General features: G+C 33.8%; 4 protein-coding genes across 6 annotated transcripts; all 4 read left to right on the top strand.

The window, feature by feature from the left end:
• Positions 1-576: 576 nt before the first annotated feature.
• LOC109503638 (odorant receptor Or2-like) lies at positions 577-2904 on the top strand. The gene is made up of 6 exons (XM_019840328.2): positions 577-884; positions 1007-1475; positions 1596-1695; positions 1926-2045; positions 2280-2435; positions 2669-2904. Exons 1-6 carry the CDS (start codon positions 608-610, stop codon positions 2720-2722), a joined length of 1176 nt encoding a protein of 391 aa, XP_019695887.2. The 5' UTR covers positions 577-607; the 3' UTR covers positions 2723-2904.
• Positions 2905-3751: 847 nt separating this feature from the next.
• Positions 3752-8755, top strand: LOC105180807 (odorant receptor Or2). Of its 2 annotated transcripts, none has more exons than XM_019840308.2 (6): positions 3752-4501; positions 4942-5248; positions 5367-5835; positions 5950-6049; positions 6277-6396; positions 7894-8406. In XM_019840308.2, exons 2-6 carry the CDS (start codon positions 5011-5013, stop codon positions 8158-8160), a joined length of 1194 nt encoding a protein of 397 aa, XP_019695867.1. In that variant the 5' UTR covers positions 3752-4501; positions 4942-5010; the 3' UTR covers positions 8161-8406. The 2 variants fall into 2 exon arrangements, with proteins under 2 accessions (XP_019695867.1, XP_025161016.1); XM_025305231.1 differs by lacking the exon at positions 3752-4501 and adding an exon at positions 8474-8755 and having other exon boundaries at positions 4905-5248; positions 7894-8049.
• A 779-nt stretch (positions 8756-9534) lies between these two features.
• On the top strand, positions 9535-13937 carry LOC105180806 (odorant receptor 43a-like). Of its 2 annotated transcripts, XM_011137087.3 has the most exons (7): positions 9535-9562; positions 10185-10454; positions 10575-11043; positions 11156-11255; positions 11486-11605; positions 13211-13366; positions 13680-13937. In XM_011137087.3, the coding sequence occupies exons 1-7, from the start codon at positions 9538-9540 to the stop codon at positions 13731-13733; spliced, it is 1194 nt and encodes a 397-aa protein (XP_011135389.2). In that variant the 5' UTR covers positions 9535-9537; the 3' UTR covers positions 13734-13937. The 2 variants fall into 2 exon arrangements, with proteins under 2 accessions (XP_011135389.2, XP_019695863.1); XM_019840304.2 differs by lacking the exon at positions 13680-13937 and having other exon boundaries at positions 13211-13637.
• Positions 13938-15390: 1453 nt separating this feature from the next.
• LOC105180804 (odorant receptor Or2-like) lies at positions 15391-19264 on the top strand. Its single transcript, XM_019840323.2, has 6 exons — positions 15391-15722; positions 15845-16313; positions 16428-16527; positions 16753-16872; positions 18348-18503; positions 19024-19264. The coding sequence occupies exons 1-6, from the start codon at positions 15446-15448 to the stop codon at positions 19075-19077; spliced, it is 1176 nt and encodes a 391-aa protein (XP_019695882.2). The 5' UTR covers positions 15391-15445; the 3' UTR covers positions 19078-19264.
• The last annotated feature ends 791 nt before the right edge of the window (positions 19265-20055 follow it).

Below are 20055 nucleotides of genomic sequence, written 5' to 3' on the forward strand. Positions count from 1 at the left end.
AACGAAAGTTTTTTTTTTACAAGGCATACACAATAACATGTTGTGAACATAGGAGTAGATTTTCCATCAGACGGAGACCCTTTAGACGTAATGGCCTTTAGACCTTAGACATGAAACGTTCAAGCGGACAGAATGGTCCTCCTTCTCGTTAACAGTTCATGGTTTTTTCTCAGTGCACTCATTTTCCTATTCAATTATTATAATTGTTATAACTGTTAATATCATTTACTTTTTTGCCGATACATTTCAGTACACATCGCCGTCACTCATGTATAATAATTCATAGTTTGCTGCTCGGGAGAAATAATATTGAAAATAAGGGAACGTGATAACTCATTGTTCCATGCAATGCTACTAAAATTATCCGCGAATTTCGTTCATGTCTTTACACTAAAGTAATATTATTATTATAGTAATATTATTACAATAATATTATTATATACTTTTTTTGTTAGAATAGTCAATATGCGCAAACATACTCGTGTAGCGTTTCAGACTCATTGTAGTATTTTAGACTCCAACGTTGAAATATTTATTTTTGCACACTTGTACATAACGTATATAAAATTTTGATTAGCATAAAATCAAACTCTAGCAGAATCTTTTAATGACAGATTTCGAATGGGCCGTCAGTAGAAATCGACTCATGTTAAGAATCGCTGGTTTATGGCCGCCGGACAATTATGACGCTCGTAAAGCAGTAAAGTCGAAAATACGACTACTCTACAATTTTAGCATAGTATTTATCGTACTGGCAATGCCGGCTTTAATATCGCTGATAAGGGTATGGGGTGACATGATTTTAATGATAGAAAACATGCAATACACTTTACCAATTATGGGAACGTTATTCAAAATCTGCATTCTTTGGCAAAAACAAAAAGGTACGGATTGCGTGACAATGTAATTGGATCCCAACATTTATCTTAATGATATATACATCGAAAAATTGTACGACAGAGACAACAGAGACCGAAACATTTATGCGTCACTATGTACTTCATAGATTTACAAACCATAGTTGATATGGTTGCCAGTGACTGGTTGAAATCGAAAACGAATGAGGAGAGAGAAGTGATGCTGAAGCGTGCAAGAATTGTACGCACGATTGCCATGTACGGCTTGTTTTCGACAATTTTGACAGTAACAACTGCTTTCAGTTTTACCTGTTTTGAGCTGATATTCAGGCATTTGACAAACCGGACTGATGCCGGGAAATCATTGCCCATACCATTGGACTACTTGTACGATGTTACCAAGAGCCCGCAATACGAATTGACGCTAGTGGCGCAAATATTCGCGAGTGTTACATGTGGTTGTTCTTATATAGGAGTCGATCACTTTCTCGGATTGTTAGTTTTGCACGTATGTGGACAACTCGAGAACCTACATTCGAGATTGACATACATGGATAAATATCCAAACTTTACGGCTGCTTTGCAGCACAACGTTCAGGATCACGTCCGCTTAATCAGGCACGCAAGTAGTAGTAGTGTTAGGATAAATTATCTGAACATAAATTATTCGAGACATTGTGTCCTTAAATATAATGTATAATTACCTCATTTTCTATAAAATAATGAATTCTATCGTAGATCTATCGAAATTATTGATAATGCATTTGATTCAATGCTGCTCATCCTGGTGCTCTACTTTGCCATAATATTCTGCCTTCAAGGATTTCTCATAGTTGACGTAAGTCAAAAGTAATCTATGTGCGAGATTATGTTATTGTAAAAAGACTCTAGTCCAAGCAATTATTGATTTGCCATGTTTACTCGTGAGTCGCCGTTGACGAGCGAAACTTCCTGCAGATGCATTTCGTTATTTGAGAATATGGTTGACAGGCTTCCTGTTAGACAATAATACCGAATATAACTTGACGAGTTTCAGAGGATGTATAATTTGGATCTGTGACAATTTAGGTTGTTAATCGAAAGGGCCAATTGTCAATGATTCAACTACTTTGGTTCGTCGTCGCGACCCTGTATGTTTTGTTGCACATGTGTTTTTACTGTATTGTTGGAGAAATTCTTGTAATACAAGTAAGTGAAACAATATGATAATGTATTTACGGTTTTTACGGCGAAGCATGCAAAGTTAATCATATAATTTTGTAAGTTAGAGTATTTTACATAATTATATCATTTACATCATTCTATTAACTTTGTCATATAAAACTATTTCAATTAATTTCTGAAGAAGTAAATCTTATTTCCATTAATAACATAAATGTATCGAGTGATCTTTTGATCAAGTAACATGTCGCATTTCTTCAGTCTGAGAAAATATATCAAGCTACGTACGAATATCCATGGTATAATAAGGAACCGGAAGTAGCAAAAAGCTTAATTCTAATCATGCTTCGCGCAAGTAAACCGCTTCAAATCACAGCCGGAAAGACATTTCCTATGACGATGGCGACGTTTTGCAACGTAAGTTATGTATAATGCAAAACAAGAATTACATTTTGCGAGTTATTAGAAATTCTATATTTAATTGTCAAATTCAATTATTTTACGTACATATTATATAGCACCATAATTAAGTGAGCAATAAAGATTTATACCATGAGCTTTTCAAATTCATATAGTATTTTTAATAACTTTCTAAATCATGCGTAAATATTTTGTTTCTGTTTACAATGGGTAATTTAAAAATGTTGCAGTTGTTAAAAACTTCAGCAGGTTATATATCGGTGCTACTTGCCAATCAAAATTGATATATCTTGGGCTCAGAGTATAATCCTTCAATAACAATATGATATGTAATTAACAATAGAATTTGTAATATACAAAATGGGCTCAATATAAAGTATTTTATAAACTGATTTTCTATAAATCACTGTAGAAAGTGGCAAACTAATATGTTTTCAATAGATTTGCTTAAAAGTATAAAAATAAATGGGAGTTTTCCATTTAAGAAAATAAAGAGAATGTCCCACAGCCGTCTGGAAACTCTGGCACATACTTTTACTATTTTATACAAAGGATATTGATGCACTTAAAAAACATGTTGCTGCTTTCATCGGGATATCAGTCATGAATCATTTCCTCCAGCGTAAACTTGTGAAAGTGAAAAATTTTCAATATAAAAACATATAGGAATGTTGTATGAGTTTACCCTAGAGAAAAAATTCATAATTAATATCTAGCAATTCATAAAAAATGAGTTTAGAATACTTTATATTGTACGCCTTATGTATCATTAGCAAAACAACAATATAAATATAGTATTAAAAATATTTACGTATATTATTATTATAGAATGTATAATAGAAATGATCAAATAAATAATAAGCAATAATGACACAATCGAAAATGTGTTAGTCATTTAAAGAAAAAAACACGTTAACATTAGTACCTATATTTTATATTCTTCAAAATATATGCAGAAATTTGTCCAACTTGCAGGTACAAAACTCCGATTATATACATCACCCAAACAATATCTTATTTCATTCATTGTACTAAAAATGTTATTTTCTTAATATGTAAATATATTTCGTATGCACAACACAATATTAACCGTATATGTTATTTTGATCGTTTACGTTTATCGGTTGATAGATTTTCCTTTCTTCCATGTACGTCCCAATTTTTCTCTCACTATATGCAACATCCTTTCGATTCACGTTGCAATATGTTCCAGTAAGATATGTACGTTTTCATTATTCCATACTAATATCTTCTTAAGTATCCATTAAGTTCTGCTGCATAAGCTCCATCTCGTCCACTCAAATATATTGTCCAGACACCTGCGCAGAAATAAACACTTATTAACTAATTTTCCGGTCTTAAGATGCGTTATAATAAAATTGCCGAACTGTCAATATAGTCTTTCCAGTTGCGTGGTTACATTCTAACTAACCGCTGAAACTAACACTGCGACTAAAGACTCATTAATTATGCACCGTCCATGTGAATTCGGACCCATGCGGTTCCATATATCCCATGGATATATTGTCTTATAGCGAACAAACTTTTCAGCAAAGTAAAAAATGTTACAAGCTACAGCCGCTTTGCCATTATCGTTAAATTTTTTTGCAGAGCTCCAGCACGTTTCATATAGACACAGAATTTCTACACATACTTATAACCGCAATTTTCTATAACTCTCCAATTTATGCGTACGTGATCATAATGTGAACATCAGTAATATCTGTAGTAAAAAGGAGACAAAAACACGAACAAACGAAGGCGGTGGATATTTTAGCCGACAGTAGTCATCTGTACGATCCCATGATAATGATTTATTCACTCGCTTCTTTCGCCATCGAAGCACGTCAATAATATGGTAATACATACTTGTGAGCGCATCATGCTCGTTCGGATTCTAATATTCACGATATTGCTGCGAACATTGGCTAAACGAGACTTTTTTTCTTTTTCTTACAAGGCATGCATAATAACATGTTGCAGACATAGAAATGAATTTTCTCTCAGAGAGAGACGCACTGTCCTTTAGACTTTCGACATGAAACGTTCAAACGGATACGATGGTGCTCCTCTTCGTTAACAGTTCACGGTTTTTACTCAGTGTAGAATTCCTATTCAATTCCATAAAATTTATCGTCCTACTCAATTATTATAATTGATTGTTATAATTGTTATTATCGTGCAATTTTTTCCAATAGATTTTTAAAGATATCGTCCCGATCTCTCTAAATTAAATTCTTAAATTAATCGTATATCATGCTCGAGAGAATTAGTCATAAAAAGAAAAGAACGTAATAACTATTTGCAACATTTAATGTCAGTGTTGATATTTCATCATATTAAAATCGAAATTTTATTACCGTCTACATTGTCTGTATCATCTACAACTTTTTTATTCATAGAAAAACGCTGAAATATGCCGTGAACATATTTTAATCTCCCACTTTCATATATTTCTTTTTACATACACATACAAATTATATATATCAATTATAATTCGTAGCATAAAGTCGAACTCAAGTAGCAGCTTCTACTGACAGATTTCGAATGGGCGGTCAGTCTTAATCGGTCCATGTTAAGAGTCGTGGGTTTATGGCCGCCAGACAACTGCGACACTCGTGAGGCAATAAAATCGAAAATACGGCTACTATACAACTTTATGACAATGTTTTTTATACTTACAATACCGATTTTAATATCGCTGATAAGGGTATGGGGTGATATGACTTTAATGATAGAAAATATGCAATTCAGTATACCATTTGTAAATACAACATTCAAAATCAGCGTTATTTGGTACAAACAAGCAGGTACAAATTGTATAACAAAATAACTGTCTTGTAATTGTCTGCTTGCTTCTTTGTACAATTGAGTAACTTGTATGGAAGACCATATATTGAAACATCAAGAAGAAACTGATCTTTCTAGATTTATTACCCCTAATTAACATGATTGAGAGAGACTGGATGAAACCGAAGATGAAAGAAGAGCGAGACGTTATGCTGAGACACGCAAGGATTATACGTGCAATCGCCATGTGCGGAATGTTTGGAGCAGTTTTTGCAATAATAGTTATTTCCGGTTTTCCGTCTCTCGGTCTGCAACTCAGGCAGGTGACGAACTTAACCGATTCCGGAAAACCATTGCCCATACCATCGTACTACTTGCACGATGTTTCCAAAAGTCCTCAGTACGAATTGTCGTTCCTCGCGCAAGTATTCGCAATGATCGCATGTGGTTGTTTCTATACTGCGATCGATCATTTTCTCGGACTATTGGTTTTGCACGTATGCGGCCAACTGGAAAATTTGTATTTGCGACTGTCACGCATGGAAAAGTATTCGAACATCAATGCAGCTCTTGAGTATAACGTGCAGGATCACGTCCGCATAATCAGGTATACAAAATAAATTGTCAAGGTAAGCTGTCTGAAGAGGAATTATTCGAGACATTATGTCCAAAAATGCGAGATAAATTTATATTATCTTCTTTAAATCATCATATTCTGCAGGTCCGTCGAAATCATAGACGTTACGTTCAATTGGATGCTACTTATTCTGGTGCTTTACTTCGGCGTATTATTCTGCCTCCAAGCGTTTCTCATAGTTAAAGTAAGTAAGAAATAAATTTTGTGTGCCGAAGTATATGCTTGAAGAACCTCTGACCCAAACAGTTGTTCATAACTTACCAAGTTCATTTGTGAACAAGTTGTAAAGTACACTTCTCGATCAATTGTATTACTTAAGTATTTGGTTGTCAATGTTCGTTGTATACTATATAATTAAATGCAACTTGACAAATTTCAGAGAATATATCATTTGAATCTGTAACAATCTAGGTTATTAATGAAAAGGGCCAAATATCCTTGACACAATTGATTTGGTACGTCGCAGCTACCGTATATGTTTTAATGCACATGTGCATTTATTGCGCTGTCGGCGAAATACTCGTGATACAAGTAAATTGAACAATATGATAGTTGTTTTAATAGAAAACAGGCAATATACGTGGATTATTTGATAAGTTTTGACACTGAACATGAAAATGTCGTTATTACTCGTCATTGATCGGAAACTGTTGTAAACGTATGAAAACACTGCATCTCTTTAATAATTGCTCCCATATGGTCAGCCATATATGACTCTTTCTTTTGTTTTGACAATCATTTGTAGTACTACTGTTAGTATGTTTGTTTAACGATAGAAAAAATAGAATATTGTTTCATGATTAAATCTGAAAGGAAAAATCCCAACGGAAATAAAAACTGGGGTGGATTCTATTTACGGTGATTCTACTCCTTCGTTTTCAACGGTAAAAGTTTGGATTGCCTAGTTTAAGCGTGGCCGTACAAATGTGTTTGATGACGAATGCCTGGGTACCCAAAAACTGCAACAACTGAGGAAATGGTCGACAAAGTGCATCAAATCGTACTGAATGATCGTAAACTGAAAATCACAGTGATAACAGATGCATATCTTCGGAACATGTATGTTCAAAATTTAGCATGAAGATTTGGATATGAAAAAGCTGGCTGTGCGATAGGTGCGATATTTGCTGACGTTGGACAAAAACGCAACATTTCAACATAACATTTCAAATGAGTGTTTGGACCTATTCATGCCAGATACAAAGAATTTCTTGCATCCATTCGTGACTGTTGGTGAAACATAAATTCACCACTACATACCTGAAAGCAAAAGTCAGTCAACAAAAAGTGAACTTCATCAGGCGGACCTGTTCCAGTGAAGGCAAAGATGTTCTATTTGGCCGGAAAAGTTATGGCGTATATTCTTTGGGATAATCGCTCATCGATTATCTTCAAAAAGGAAAAGCTATCATTGGCGGATATTATGCATCATTATTAGAACATTTGAAGGAGGAAATCGCGAAAAAATACATTTAAAGAAGAAAAAGATGCTTTTTCATCTTAGGATAACACGCCAGCTCACACATTTGCAACCATTATGGCCAAAGCATGAATTATGCTTTACAAATTGATTCACCTTCTTCGACCTCTTCAACTTCTTTTTATTTCCGAAGAAATAAAGAAATGATTGGGTGAAAAAAATCCACGATCAATAAGGATGTGATTGACACCATAAACGGATATTGCAGGACTTGACCTAATCTATAATACTTTGCCATCGAAATAGAAGACTGGAAAAGAGGTGGACAAATTATATCCAGCTAAAAGAAGACTGTATCGAAAAATAAAATTTTGCCCATTTTGCCCAAAAATATAAGCACTCCATTGTTAGACTCGAAACTTATCAAAAAACCCACGTGTATCCTATAATTTTATAACTCATAGTATTTTCCGTAACTATAATTCTATAATTCGTTTCTTTTCTATAATCACTGTGTTGGTTTAGAAAACGGACGATATTAATTTTACTAACATGAATTTATTTAGCAGATTATTTCTTCGAATATTAGAAATGTCGCAATTTTTCAGTCTGAAAAAATACATCAAGCAGCGTACGAATATTCGTGGTACAACAAAGAACCAAAAGTAGCAAAAAACTTAATGCTGATCATGCTGCGTGCCAATAAACCACTTTATATCACAGCGGGGAAAACATTTCCCATGACGATGTCAACCTTTTGCAACGTAAGTTATTTACGATACAAGGAATGCATTATCATGATATTTCAAACTTTTCATTGTGCACTTACAAGGATCATCCGCGAAGTGTGTGTCTCCGATTTTGACAAAACTTGACATATTTATAGAGTAGCCAATAAAAGACCCATATTCTTTTATCGACAAAGGCTCAGATTTAAGAGATAAAACTGCTCCTCAAAATGTCATCCCCTTTAAGCTATCTCAATAATCATTACAGATAAGAAACAACTTTTTAAACAAAAATTATTCGGTTTTTTAATGCTGTACAATTTCTGTTTAAAAAATGTTTAAATTATGTCCTTTTTTAATTGCCATTATTTAAAATGAATTTACATATTTATTATATATTACATATTACATACGTAAAATTTTAGTCTTTTCTCTATACGATATTAAACAAATGTTTCAGCTGTTGAAAACTTCGGCGGGTTACGTATCGGTATTACTTACCAAGCAAGGTTAATGACGACATTGTGAATTTCCAACTTAAAATTTTTTGTACTAATATATCATACAGCTGGTAATTAAATTAGTTATATGTAATCAATAACATGATGGACAATATATGAAGTTTTATAAATTATTCTCTCATGAATTACTAGAAATAGCGACAGAATGTTATGCGATTTTAGTAGAAAGAAATAGCGTGCAAAAGAGGTAGGGGGTGCAGAGAGAAAGAAGAAGTTACTCAAAAATAAAAAATTATTCTCTCATATTTACTACTAATAAACTGCTAAATTATTATACGTACAATATGTATTACGAAGTGTTCTTAATGCCCAACCGAAATATATTCTCAACCAAATTTCCGCATCATAGATGAGTTTTAGTAACACTGACACAGAAACTGTTCACCTCATCCTTCCAATCGCGTGGCTACATTCCGACTGTTCGTTCAAGCTAACGCTGCATCTAAAGATTCATTAATTATGCACCGTCCATGTGACTCCCAAACCAGGTGGGGCTCTACATACTCGAGGGACGTATTTTCTTCTAGTGAACAAACTTTTCAGCAAAGTAAAAAGTGATAACAAGCTACAGCCGCTACACCATTATCGTTAAAATTTTTTGCAAAGCTCTAACATGTCTCGTAGAGACATAAGAATTTCTACGTACATTTATAACCACAATTCTTCATAATGTATGCGTACGTAGCTGTAATGTGAGCATTAATATATGTAGCAAAAAAGAAACAAGAAAACGAACAAACGAAGACATATTCTGCCGAAAGACACTAGTCATATGTGCGATCCCGCTATAATAATTTATTCACTAGCTTTTGTTATCGAACAGCGTCAGCAATATAATAATACGTACTGGTGAGCGCATCTTGCTCATTTGTGTTCTAATATTCACGACATAGTTGCAAACGTTAGCTAAACGAGAGTTTTTTTGCAAACATGCATAATGACATATTGCAAACCTAGTGAATTTTTTCCCGGAGGGAACGACAGTATCCTTTAAGTCTTAGACATGAAACATTCAAGAAAACATAATGGTGCTTCTCTTCGTTAGCGAATTATGATTTCTACCCCGTGCACTTATCCTCCTATTTATTTATTATAATTGTCATAATTGTTAATATCGTGTAATTTTTTCCAATAGATTTTTAGAGATCTCGTTACGAACCCTCTTACAAAATTAATCATAGTATATCATGTTCGAGAGAATTAATCATAAAAAGAAGAGAACATTCCCACAGCACAGAAGTTGCAGCAACATTGCTGGAACATTGTAACAATATTGCAATGTTGCAGCAACGTTGCAGCAACATTTTTTTCAACTTTGTATGCTGTATAGGTAATAACTATTTGCTGCATTCAATGTCACTGATATTGTTTGGCAAATCCGTTGATATCTTTTCACCTTAAAATGAAAATTTCATTATTGTCTATGTTGTCTCTATCATCTATATTGTTTTTATAATTTATTTACTCATAGAAAAAACGATATGCTCAAATACGCTGTCCACATATTTTAATCCCCAACGTTCATATAAATATTTATTTTTATATATACATGTAAATTATACATATATATATATATATATATATATATATATATATCAAATTATAATTCGTAGCATAAAGTCGAACTCAAGTAGCAGCTTCTACTGACAGATTTCAAATGGGCGATCAGTCTTGATCGGTTCATGTTAAGAGTCGTGGGTTTATGGCCGCCAGACAATTACGACACTCGTGAGGCAGTGAAATCGAAAATACGGCTACTATACAATATTATAACAATGCTCTTCGTACTTATAATACCGACTTTAATATCGCTAATAAGGGTATGGGGTGATATGATTTTAATGATAGAAAACATGCAATACAGTTTGCCATTTATGAGTACAATATTCAAAATCAGCATTATTTGGTACAAACAAGCAGGTACATATTGTATAACAAAATAAGTGTCTAGTAATTATTGCTTCCACCTTTATACAATTAGCATAACTTATAAGGCAAACTATATGTTGAAATACCAATATAAAACTCTAATCTTTCTAGATTTATTACCTCTAATTAACATGATGGAGAGAGACTGGATGAAACCGAAAACAAAAGAGGAGCGAGATGTTATGCTGAATCGTGCAAGGATTATACGCGTAATTGCCATTTGCGGAATATCCTGGGCACTTTGTGGAATAACAATTACTTTCAGTTTTCCATATTTTGGTCTAAGACTCAGGCAGGTGACGAACCTAACCGATTTTGGAAAACCATTGCCCATACCATCGTATTACTTGCACAATGTTTCCAAAAGTCCGCAGTACGAATTGACACTACTGATGCAAAGCATTACGGCTACCGCATGTGGTTGTTCCTATACTACGATCGACCACTTTCTCGGACTATTAGTTTTGCACATATGCGGCCAACTGGAAAATCTACATTTGCGATTGTCACGCATGGAAAAGTATTCGAACTTTAATGCGGCTCTTGAATACAACGTACAGGATCACATCCGCATAATCAGGTATACAAAGTAAATTGTCAAGGCAAGCCGTCTGAAGAAGAATGATTCGAAACGTTATGTTTAAAAGCGCGAAATAAATTTATATCAGTTTTTAAATGAGCCTATTTTGCAGGTCCGTCGACATTATCGACCATACGTTTAATTCAATGTTACTTGTACTGGTGCTCTATTTCGGCGTATTATTCTGCTTCCAAGCGTTTCTTATAGTTGAAGTAAGTAAGAAATAATTTTTATGCCGAAATGTATGCTCGAAGAATCTCTGACCCAAACAGTTATTCGTAACTTACCAAGTTCATTTGTGAACAAGTTTCAAAATGTATATTTTGATCAATTGCATTACTTAAGAACTACTTTTGGTTATCAATTTTCATCATACACAATATAATTAAATGCAACTTGACAAATTTCAGAGAATATATAATTTGAATCTATAACAATCTAGGTTGTGAATCGAAAGGGCCAATTATCCTTGACCCAAATGATTTGGTTCGTCGCAGCTATCATATATATTCTGATGCACATGTGCCTTTATTGTATTGTCGGCGAAATACTCGTCATGCAAGTAAATTGAATAATATAATAGTTACTTTAATGGAAAAGGGGGAACATACGTTGGTTGATGTTTGATAAGGTTCGAACCAATAAAGATGATGTCTGAACATGAAGATGATGTTACCTGTCGAAATTTGTTGTAAAGTGTGAAAGCTCTACATCTTTTTAATAGCTGCTTCCAAATGGTCAGCCATATACGGGGTTTAGTTTTGTTTTGACAATTAATTGTGGTACGTCTGTTTGTTTAACGGTAAAAATCGAATATCGTTCCATAATTAAGTCTGAAAGGGAAAATCTCAACAGAAATCAAGATCGAGTTGGATTTTATTTACGATGACTCTGCCCATTCGTTTTCAATTTATGAAATTTTTCAATTTAATGAAATTTTGGGGTGCCGAGTTGAAGCGAGCCGTAAAAGTATAATTGATGATGAGAGGTTAGGTCGCCTAAAAACTACAACGACAATGAGGAAATGGTCGGCAAAGTGCATCAAATCGTATTGAATGATCGGAGACTGAAGGCCAAAGAGATAGCAGATGCATATTTTCGGAACATGTGTGTTCAAAATTTAATATATAGATTTAGGTATGAGGAAGCTGACTGTGCGATGGGTGCCGCATTTGCTGACATTGGACCAAAAACGCATTTGACAAAACATTTCAAAGGAATCTTTGAACCAGTTCAAGCAGGATGCAAAGGATTTGTGTCCGTTCATAACTGTTGGTGAAATATGGATTTACCATTACACAGAAGAACGGCCAAAACAGTGGATTTCACCAACTGAAGCTGCACCGAAGAAGGCAAAGATGTTTCATTCGGCTGAAAAAGTTATGGGGATGTTTTTGGGATAAAACAGCATATTGCTCATCGATTATCTTCAAAAAGGAAAAACTATCACTGGCGTTATTATATGGGTTGCTGCAAAAGTTTCGCGAAAACTTCTGTGAAACTGTTCTGTGTTGAAAATTCTAGCGTTGCCAGCTTACAGGCAACAATATTTTCATAAAATTTGATACGATGTTTTTTCACGCTAAAAAGTATTGATTAAACAAAAAAATGTCAATTGGTTTCGTTTTTAAAACGTGTCAAAGTTAAGAAATGAAGTGAAAAAATGGATTTTAAACGAGAACATCTTCGTGCGATAATTTTCCATGATTTTTAGAGTAATTTAACTCTAGAACAGTATATGGAACGGCTTGCGGTTTTTGATGATGGAGCACCATCAAAAAACAATAATTTATCGATAGTTTCAAAAGTTCAAAAGTAGACAGCAATCATAATGATGATTTTCGTGAAGGTTGCTGATGGAATGAGAGGACTAGAAAAGAAACAGACAAAGTATATCAAGCTAATATCGAAAAATAGAACCCATTTTACTCAAAAATATAAGTGTTTCATTGTTAGGCTCGAAACTTATCAAACAAATCACGTGTATCATATAATTTTATAACTCATAGTATTTTCCGTAAGTATGATTCTACAACTCGTTTTTTCCTATTACTATTAATTTAGAAAACTATTGTTAGTTTAAAAAAATGATGATGATTTATCTTGCTAACATTTTAGCAGCAGATTATTTCTTTTGTACGAATAACACAAATGTCGCAATTTCCAGTCTGAGAAAATACATCAAGCCACGTACAAATATCCGTGGTATAATAAAGATCCAAAAGTAGCAAAAAGTTTAATGCTGATTATGCTGCGCGCTAGTAAACCACTTTATATCACAGCCGGGAAGACATTTCCCATGACAATGGCAACGTTTTGCAACGTAAGTTATTTGCCATACAAAAAGCGCGTTATTATGATATTTTCATTGGCTTTTCATTGTGCACTTAGTACGAATTCGAAAACCAGATCAATTAATGCGCTAGTATGTTTTTCAAGTTATTTGAAACTCTATTCTTAATACGTTATGTTTAATTATTTTGTTTATATTGAACATATTATCTAGCATCGCACCTCTAGCTGAAAATGCTTGTTTAAATCATGTACTTTTTAAATTGTCATTATTTAAAATGAATTTATGTATTATATGTAAAATTTTTGTCTTTTCTCTATACGATATTAAACAAATGTTTCAGTTGTTGAAAACTTCGGCGGGTTATGTATCGGTGCTACTCGCGAATCATAGTTAATGGCCATATTGTGAATTTCCAGCTTAGATCCTTTTTGTACTAACATATCATATAGGTGATAATTAAACTAGTTACATGTAGTCAGTAAACATAATGGACGACATACAAAATGTTTTACAAGCTATTCTCCTTACAAGTTGAATGACTAAAGATAGAGCGACGGAATGTTACGCGATTTTAATGGAAAGAAAGAGGGAGTGAGGAAGAGAGATAGAGAGAAGAAGAGAGATAGAGAGAAAGAGAGAAGATGGGAGAAAAAGGGAAAAAGAGAGTTATTCAAGAATAAAAAATTATTCTTTTACAATTACTACTAAATTAATAAACTAACAATATTAAGTTACTATGCGTACTATTATATATTATATATGTATATTACGATATATTATATGTATATTACGTATGAAGTGATTTTAATCCTCAACCAAAATATACTCTTAACCAAATTTTCACATTAAAGGATGTGTCCTAATAACACTGACACAGAAATTGTTCACTTCATCCTTCCAGTCGCGTGGCTATATTGCAACTGTTCGTTCAAGCTAACACTGCATCTAAAGATTCATTAATTATACACCGTCCATGTGGCTTCCAACCCAGGCGAGGCTCTACATACTCGAGGGACGTATTTTCTTCTAGCGAACTTTTCAGCAAAGTAAAAAGTGATAACAAGTTACAGCCGCTACACCATTATCGTTAAAATTTTTTGCAGAGCTCTAACATGTCTCGTAGACACATAAGAATTTGTACGTACATTTATAACCACAATTCTTCATAACCCTCCAATGTATGCGTACGTAGCTGTAATGTGAGCTTTGTAATGTGTAAAAAGAGGACAAAAACACAAACGAAGGCGGTGGATATTTCTGCCGATGGCACAATAGTCATTTGTGCGATCCCGCGGTAATAATTTATTCATTCGCTTCTTTCGCCATCGAAGCGGATTAACAATATAATACAATAATACATATTTGTGAGCGCATATTGCTCGTTCGTGTTCTAATATTCACGATATTGTTACGAATAATGGCTAAACGAAAGTTCTTGCTATTTTTTTATAAGCATGCATGTTTTATAAGCAACATGTTACAAACATGATGAATTTTTTCCCGGAGGGAACGACAGTATTCTATAAGTCTTAGATATGAAAGGTTCAAGAGAACATAATGGTGCTCCTTTTTATTAACAAATCACGGTTTTTATTCAATGCAGGCCTCATATTCAATCTTATACGGTTTACCCTCCCTAATTATTATGATTATCATAATTGTCAATAACGTCAATAAATTTTTTCCGATAGATTTTTACAAATCTGGTCACGATCTCTCTAAAGTAAATTGTTAAATTAATCATAATATATCATGCTCAAAAAAACTGATCATGAAATGAAGAGAGCGTAATAACTATTTGGTGCATTCAATGTCACGGGAATTATTTGGCAAATCCGTTGATATTTTATTACTTTTAAATTACCTTAAAATGAAACCTTAATTTTATTTTTAAATGATACCTTAATTTTATTACCTTAAAATGAAAATATTATTGTCTCTATCGTCTATAATTTTTTTATTTGTAAAAGAAACTATAGGCTCAAGAACGCTGCGCACATACTTTAATCCCCCACGTCATATATTTGTTTTTATATATATATACGTAAATTATATACATCAAATTATAATTTGTAGCATAAAGTCGAACTCAAGTAGCAGCTTCTAATGACAGATTTTGAATGGGCGGTCAGTCTGAATCGGTTCATATTAAGAATCGTGGGTTTATGGCCGCCAGACAATTGCGACACTCGTGAGGCGGTAAAATCGAAAATACGCCTACTATACAACTTTATGACAATGCTTTTTATACTTACAATACCGACTATAATATCGCTGATAAGGATATGGGGGGACATGACTTTAATGATAGAAAATATGCAATACAGTTTACCGTTTATAAGTACAATATTCAAAGTCAGCATTATTTGGTATAAACAAGCAGGTACAAGTTCTATAACAAAACAACTGTCTTGTGATTGTCTGCTTATTCCTTTATACAATTGTAACGAAATTTGTAGGAAAGATCAATATTGAAACATCAAGATGAAACTCTAATCTTTCTAGATTTATTACCTCTAATTAACATGATGGAGAGAGACTGGATGAAACCGAAGATAAAAGAGGAGCGAGACGTTATGCTAAGTCGTGCAAGGATTATACGCGCAATCACCATATGCGGAATGTCAGGGGCAATTTTTGCAATAATAATTATTTTCGGTTTTCCATGTCTCGGTCTAAGACTCAGACAGGTGACGAACTTAACCGATTCCGGAAAACCATTGCCCATACCATCGTACTACTTGCATAATGTTTCTAAGAGTCCGCAGTTCGAATTGTCGTTCCTCGCGCAAGTATTCACAATGACCGCATGTGGATGTTCCTATACTGCGATCGACCAATTTCTCGGGCTATTGGTTTTGCACATATGCGGTCAACTGGAAAATCTACATTTGCGACTGTCACGTATGGAAAAGTATTCAAACTTCAATGCAGCTCTTGAGTATAACGTGCAGGACCACGTCCGCATAATCAGGTACACAAAATAAATTGTCAAGGTAAGCCGTCTGAAGAGGAATTATTCGAGACATTATGTCCATAAACGCGAAATAAATTTATATCATCTTCATTAAATCATCGTATTCTGCAGGTCCGTCGAAATCATCGACCATACGTTTAATTGGATGCTACTTATTCTGATGCTCTACTTCGGCGTATTATTCTGCCTACAAGCGTTTCTCATAGTTCAAGTAAGTAAAAAATAATTTTTGCGCGCCGAAGTATATGCTTGAAGAACCTCCAACCAAAACAGACATTTGTAATTTACCGAATTTATTTGTGAACAAATTGCAAAGCGCACTTCTTGATCAATTGCATTACTTAAGTATGGTTGTCAATTTTCGTCATATACAATATAATTAAATGCAACTTGACAAATTTCAGAGAATATATAATTTGAATCTATAACAATCTAGGTTGTTAATGAAAAGGGCCAATTATCCTTAACACAATTGATTTGGTACGTCACAGCTACCGTATATGTTTTAATGCACATGTGCATTTATTGCGCTGTCGGCGAAATACTCGTGATACAAGTAAATTGAATCATATGATAGTTACTTTAATGGAAAACAGGCAACATGCGTGAGTTATTTGATAAATTTCAAGCCTGAACATGAAAATGGCGTTACCAGTCGGAAACTATAAAGTATGAAAGCACTGCATCTCTTTAATAACTGTTCCCAAATGGTCAGCCATATATGACTCTTTATTTTGTTTTGACAATCATTTGTGGTATGCCTGTTTAGCCTGTTGGTATGTTTGTTTAACGATAGAAAAAATAGAATATTGTTCCATGATTAAATCTGAAAGGAAAAATCCCAATGGAAATCAAAACCGAATTAGAATCTGTTTACAGTGATTCTGCTCCTTTGTTTTCAACGGTGTTTAGGTAGCCGAGTTTAAGCGTGGCCATACGAATATGTTTCATGACGAGCGTTCGTCCAAAAACTGCAACGACTAAGGAAATGGTCGACAAAGTGCATCAAATCGTACTGAATAATCGGAAATTGAAAGTCAGAGTGATAACAGATGCATATCTTCGGAACATGTATGTTCAAAATTTAGCATGGAAATTTGGACATGAGAAAGCTGGCTGCGCAATAAGTGCGACGTTTGCTGACGCTGGACAAAAACGCATTCAACATAACATTTCAAAGCAATGTTTGAACCTATTCATGCGAGATACAAAGAATTTCTGCATCCATTCGTGACTGTTGGCGAAACATGAATTCACCACTACATACCTGAAAGCAAGGGTCAGTTAACAAAAAGTGAACTTCATCAGGCGAACCTGCTCCAATTAAGGCAAAGATGTTTTATTTGGCCGGAAAAGTTATGGCGTATGTTCTTTGGAATAGCTCATCGATTATCTTCGAAAAGGAAAAGCTATCACTGGCGGATATTATGCATCATTATTAGAACATTTGAAGGAGGAAATCGCGAAAAATACATTTAAAGAAGAAAAAGATGCTTTTTCATCTTAGGATAACGCGCCAGCTCACACATTTGCAACCATTATGGCCAAAGCATGAATTATGCTTTACAAATTGATTCACCCTCTTCGACCTCTTCAACTTCTTTTTATTTCCGAAGAAATAAAGAAATGATTGGGTGAAAAAAATCCACGATCAATAAGGACATGATTGACACCGTAAACGGATATTGCAGGACTTGACCTAATCTATAATACTTTGCCATCGAAATAGAAGACTGGAAAAGAGGTGGACAAATTATATCCAGCTAAAAGAAGACTGTATCGAAAAATAAAATTTTGCCCATTTTGCCCAAAAATATAAGCACTCCATTGTTAGACTCGAAACTTATCAAAAAACCCACGTGTATCCTATAATTTTATAACTCATAGTATTTTCCGTAACTATAATTCTATAATTCGTTTCTTTTCTATAATCACTGTGTTGGTTTAGAAAACGGACGATATTAATTTTACTAACATGAATTTATTTAGCAGATTATTTCTTCGAATATTAGAAATGTCGCAATTTTTCAGTCTGAAAAAATACATCAAGCAGCATACGAATTTTCGTGGTACAACAAAGAACCAAAAGTAGCAAAAAGCTTAATGCTGATTATGCTGCGTGCCAGCAAACCACTTTATATCACAGCGGGGAAAATATTTCCCATGACGATGTCAACGTTTTGCAACGTAAGTTATTTCGGATACAAGGAATACATTTTCATGATATTTTAGACTTTTCATTGTGCACTTACAAGGAACATCCGCGAAGTGGGTGTCTCCGATTTGGCGAAATATACGACGTATACCAGAACGTTCGCACTGCGCACGTACACTTGCGGACAATAAACGATCTGTAAAAATCTTTATCGTTCAAATTTCGGCTTGACATTTTGGAAATATGTTTTTGACATCAAATTCTGTTTATTAAGCGAAAAAAAATTGACTATTTTTGACCCAATAAACGGTTGTCCCCCCTTAGAAGATAAAACTGCTCCTCAAAATATCATCCCCTTTAAGCTATATCAATAATCATTGCAGATAAGAAACAACTTTTTAAACAAAATGTTCGGTTTTTTATGCTATACAATTCTTATTTAAAAAATTTTTAAATTATGTACTTTTTTAATTGCCATTATTTAAAATGAATTTACATATTATATGTAAAATTTTTGTCTTTTCTCTATATAATATTAAAAAAATGTTTCAGCTGTTGAAAACTTCGGCGGGTTACGTATCGGTGCTACTTACCAAGCAAGGTTAATGGCGATATTGTGAATTTCCAACTTAAAATTTTTTGTATTAATATATCATATAGCTGGTAATTAAACTAGTTATATGTAATCAATAACATGATGGACAATATATAAAGTGTCTTATAAACTATTCTCTCATGAATTACTAGAAATAGCAACAGAATGTTATGCGATTTTAATAGAAAGAAATGGCGAGCGAGGAGGGGCAAAGAGAAAAAGAGAAAGTTACTCAAAAGTAAAAAATTATTCTCTCATATTTATTACTAATAAACTTCTAAGTTATTATACGTACTATATTATTATACGTACTATATGTATTACGAAGTGTTCTTAATATTCAACCGAAATATATTCTTAACCTAATTTCCGCATCCAAAATGAGTTCTAGTAACACTGACACAGAAACTGTTCATCTCATCCTTCCAGTCGCGTGGCTACATTCCAACTGTTCGTTCAAGCTAACGCTACATCTAAAGATTCATTAATTATACACCGTCCATGTGGCTTCCAACCCAGGCGAGGCTCTACATACTCGAGGGCCGTATTTTCTTCTAGCGAACAAACTTTTCAACAAAGTAAAAAGTGATAACAAGTTACAGCCGCTACACCATTATCGTTAAAATTTTTTGCAGAGCTCTAACATGTCTCGTAGACACATAAGAATTTCTACGTACATTTATAACCACAATTTTTCATAACCCTCCAATGTATGCGTACGTAGCTGTAATGTGAGCATTAATATATGTTGCATAAAAGAAACAAGAAAACGAACAAACGAAGATATATTTTGCCGACGGACACTAGTCATATGTGCGATCCCGCTATAATAATTTATTCATTAGCTGCTTTTGTCATCGAAGAGCGTCAGCAATATAATAATACGTACTGGTGAGCGTATCTTGCTCATTTATGTTCTAATATTCACGACATAATTGTAAATGTTGGCTAAACGAGAGTTTTCTTGCAAACATGCATAATGACATATT

Source organism: Harpegnathos saltator, unplaced genomic scaffold (assembly GCF_003227715.2).
Source record: "Harpegnathos saltator strain DR-91 unplaced genomic scaffold, Hsal_v8.6 scaffold682, whole genome shotgun sequence".
NCBI lineage: Eukaryota > Metazoa > Arthropoda > Insecta > Hymenoptera > Formicidae > Harpegnathos > Harpegnathos saltator.

Coding starts and splice junctions, on each gene's coding strand:
- LOC109503638 (XM_019840328.2), top strand. CDS start 608: ATGACAGATTTCGAATGGGCCGTCAGTAGAAATCGACTCATGTTAAGA. Junction 885..1,006: donor TCTTTGGCAAAAACAAAAAG/GTACGGATTGCG, acceptor TGTACTTCATAG/ATTTACAAACCATAGTTGAT. Junction 2,436..2,668: donor CGATGGCGACGTTTTGCAAC/GTAAGTTATGTA, acceptor AAAATGTTGCAG/TTGTTAAAAACTTCAGCAGG.
- LOC105180804 (XM_019840323.2), top strand. CDS start 15,446: ATGACAGATTTTGAATGGGCGGTCAGTCTGAATCGGTTCATATTAAGA. Junction 15,723..15,844: donor TATTTGGTATAAACAAGCAG/GTACAAGTTCTA, acceptor TAATCTTTCTAG/ATTTATTACCTCTAATTAAC. Junction 16,528..16,752: donor AAGCGTTTCTCATAGTTCAA/GTAAGTAAAAAA, acceptor ATAACAATCTAG/GTTGTTAATGAAAAGGGCCA.
- LOC105180806 (XM_019840304.2), top strand. CDS start 9,538: ATGAAACATTCAAGAAAACATAATG. Junction 9,563..10,184: donor ACATTCAAGAAAACATAATG/GTGCTTCTCTTC, acceptor TTCTACTGACAG/ATTTCAAATGGGCGATCAGT. Junction 11,256..11,485: donor AAGCGTTTCTTATAGTTGAA/GTAAGTAAGAAA, acceptor ATAACAATCTAG/GTTGTGAATCGAAAGGGCCA.
- LOC105180807 (XM_019840308.2), top strand. CDS start 5,011: ATGTTAAGAGTCGTGGGTTTATGGCCGCCAGACAACTGCGACACTCGT. Junction 5,249..5,366: donor TATTTGGTACAAACAAGCAG/GTACAAATTGTA, acceptor TGATCTTTCTAG/ATTTATTACCCCTAATTAAC. Junction 5,836..5,949: donor GATCACGTCCGCATAATCAG/GTATACAAAATA, acceptor CATATTCTGCAG/GTCCGTCGAAATCATAGACG.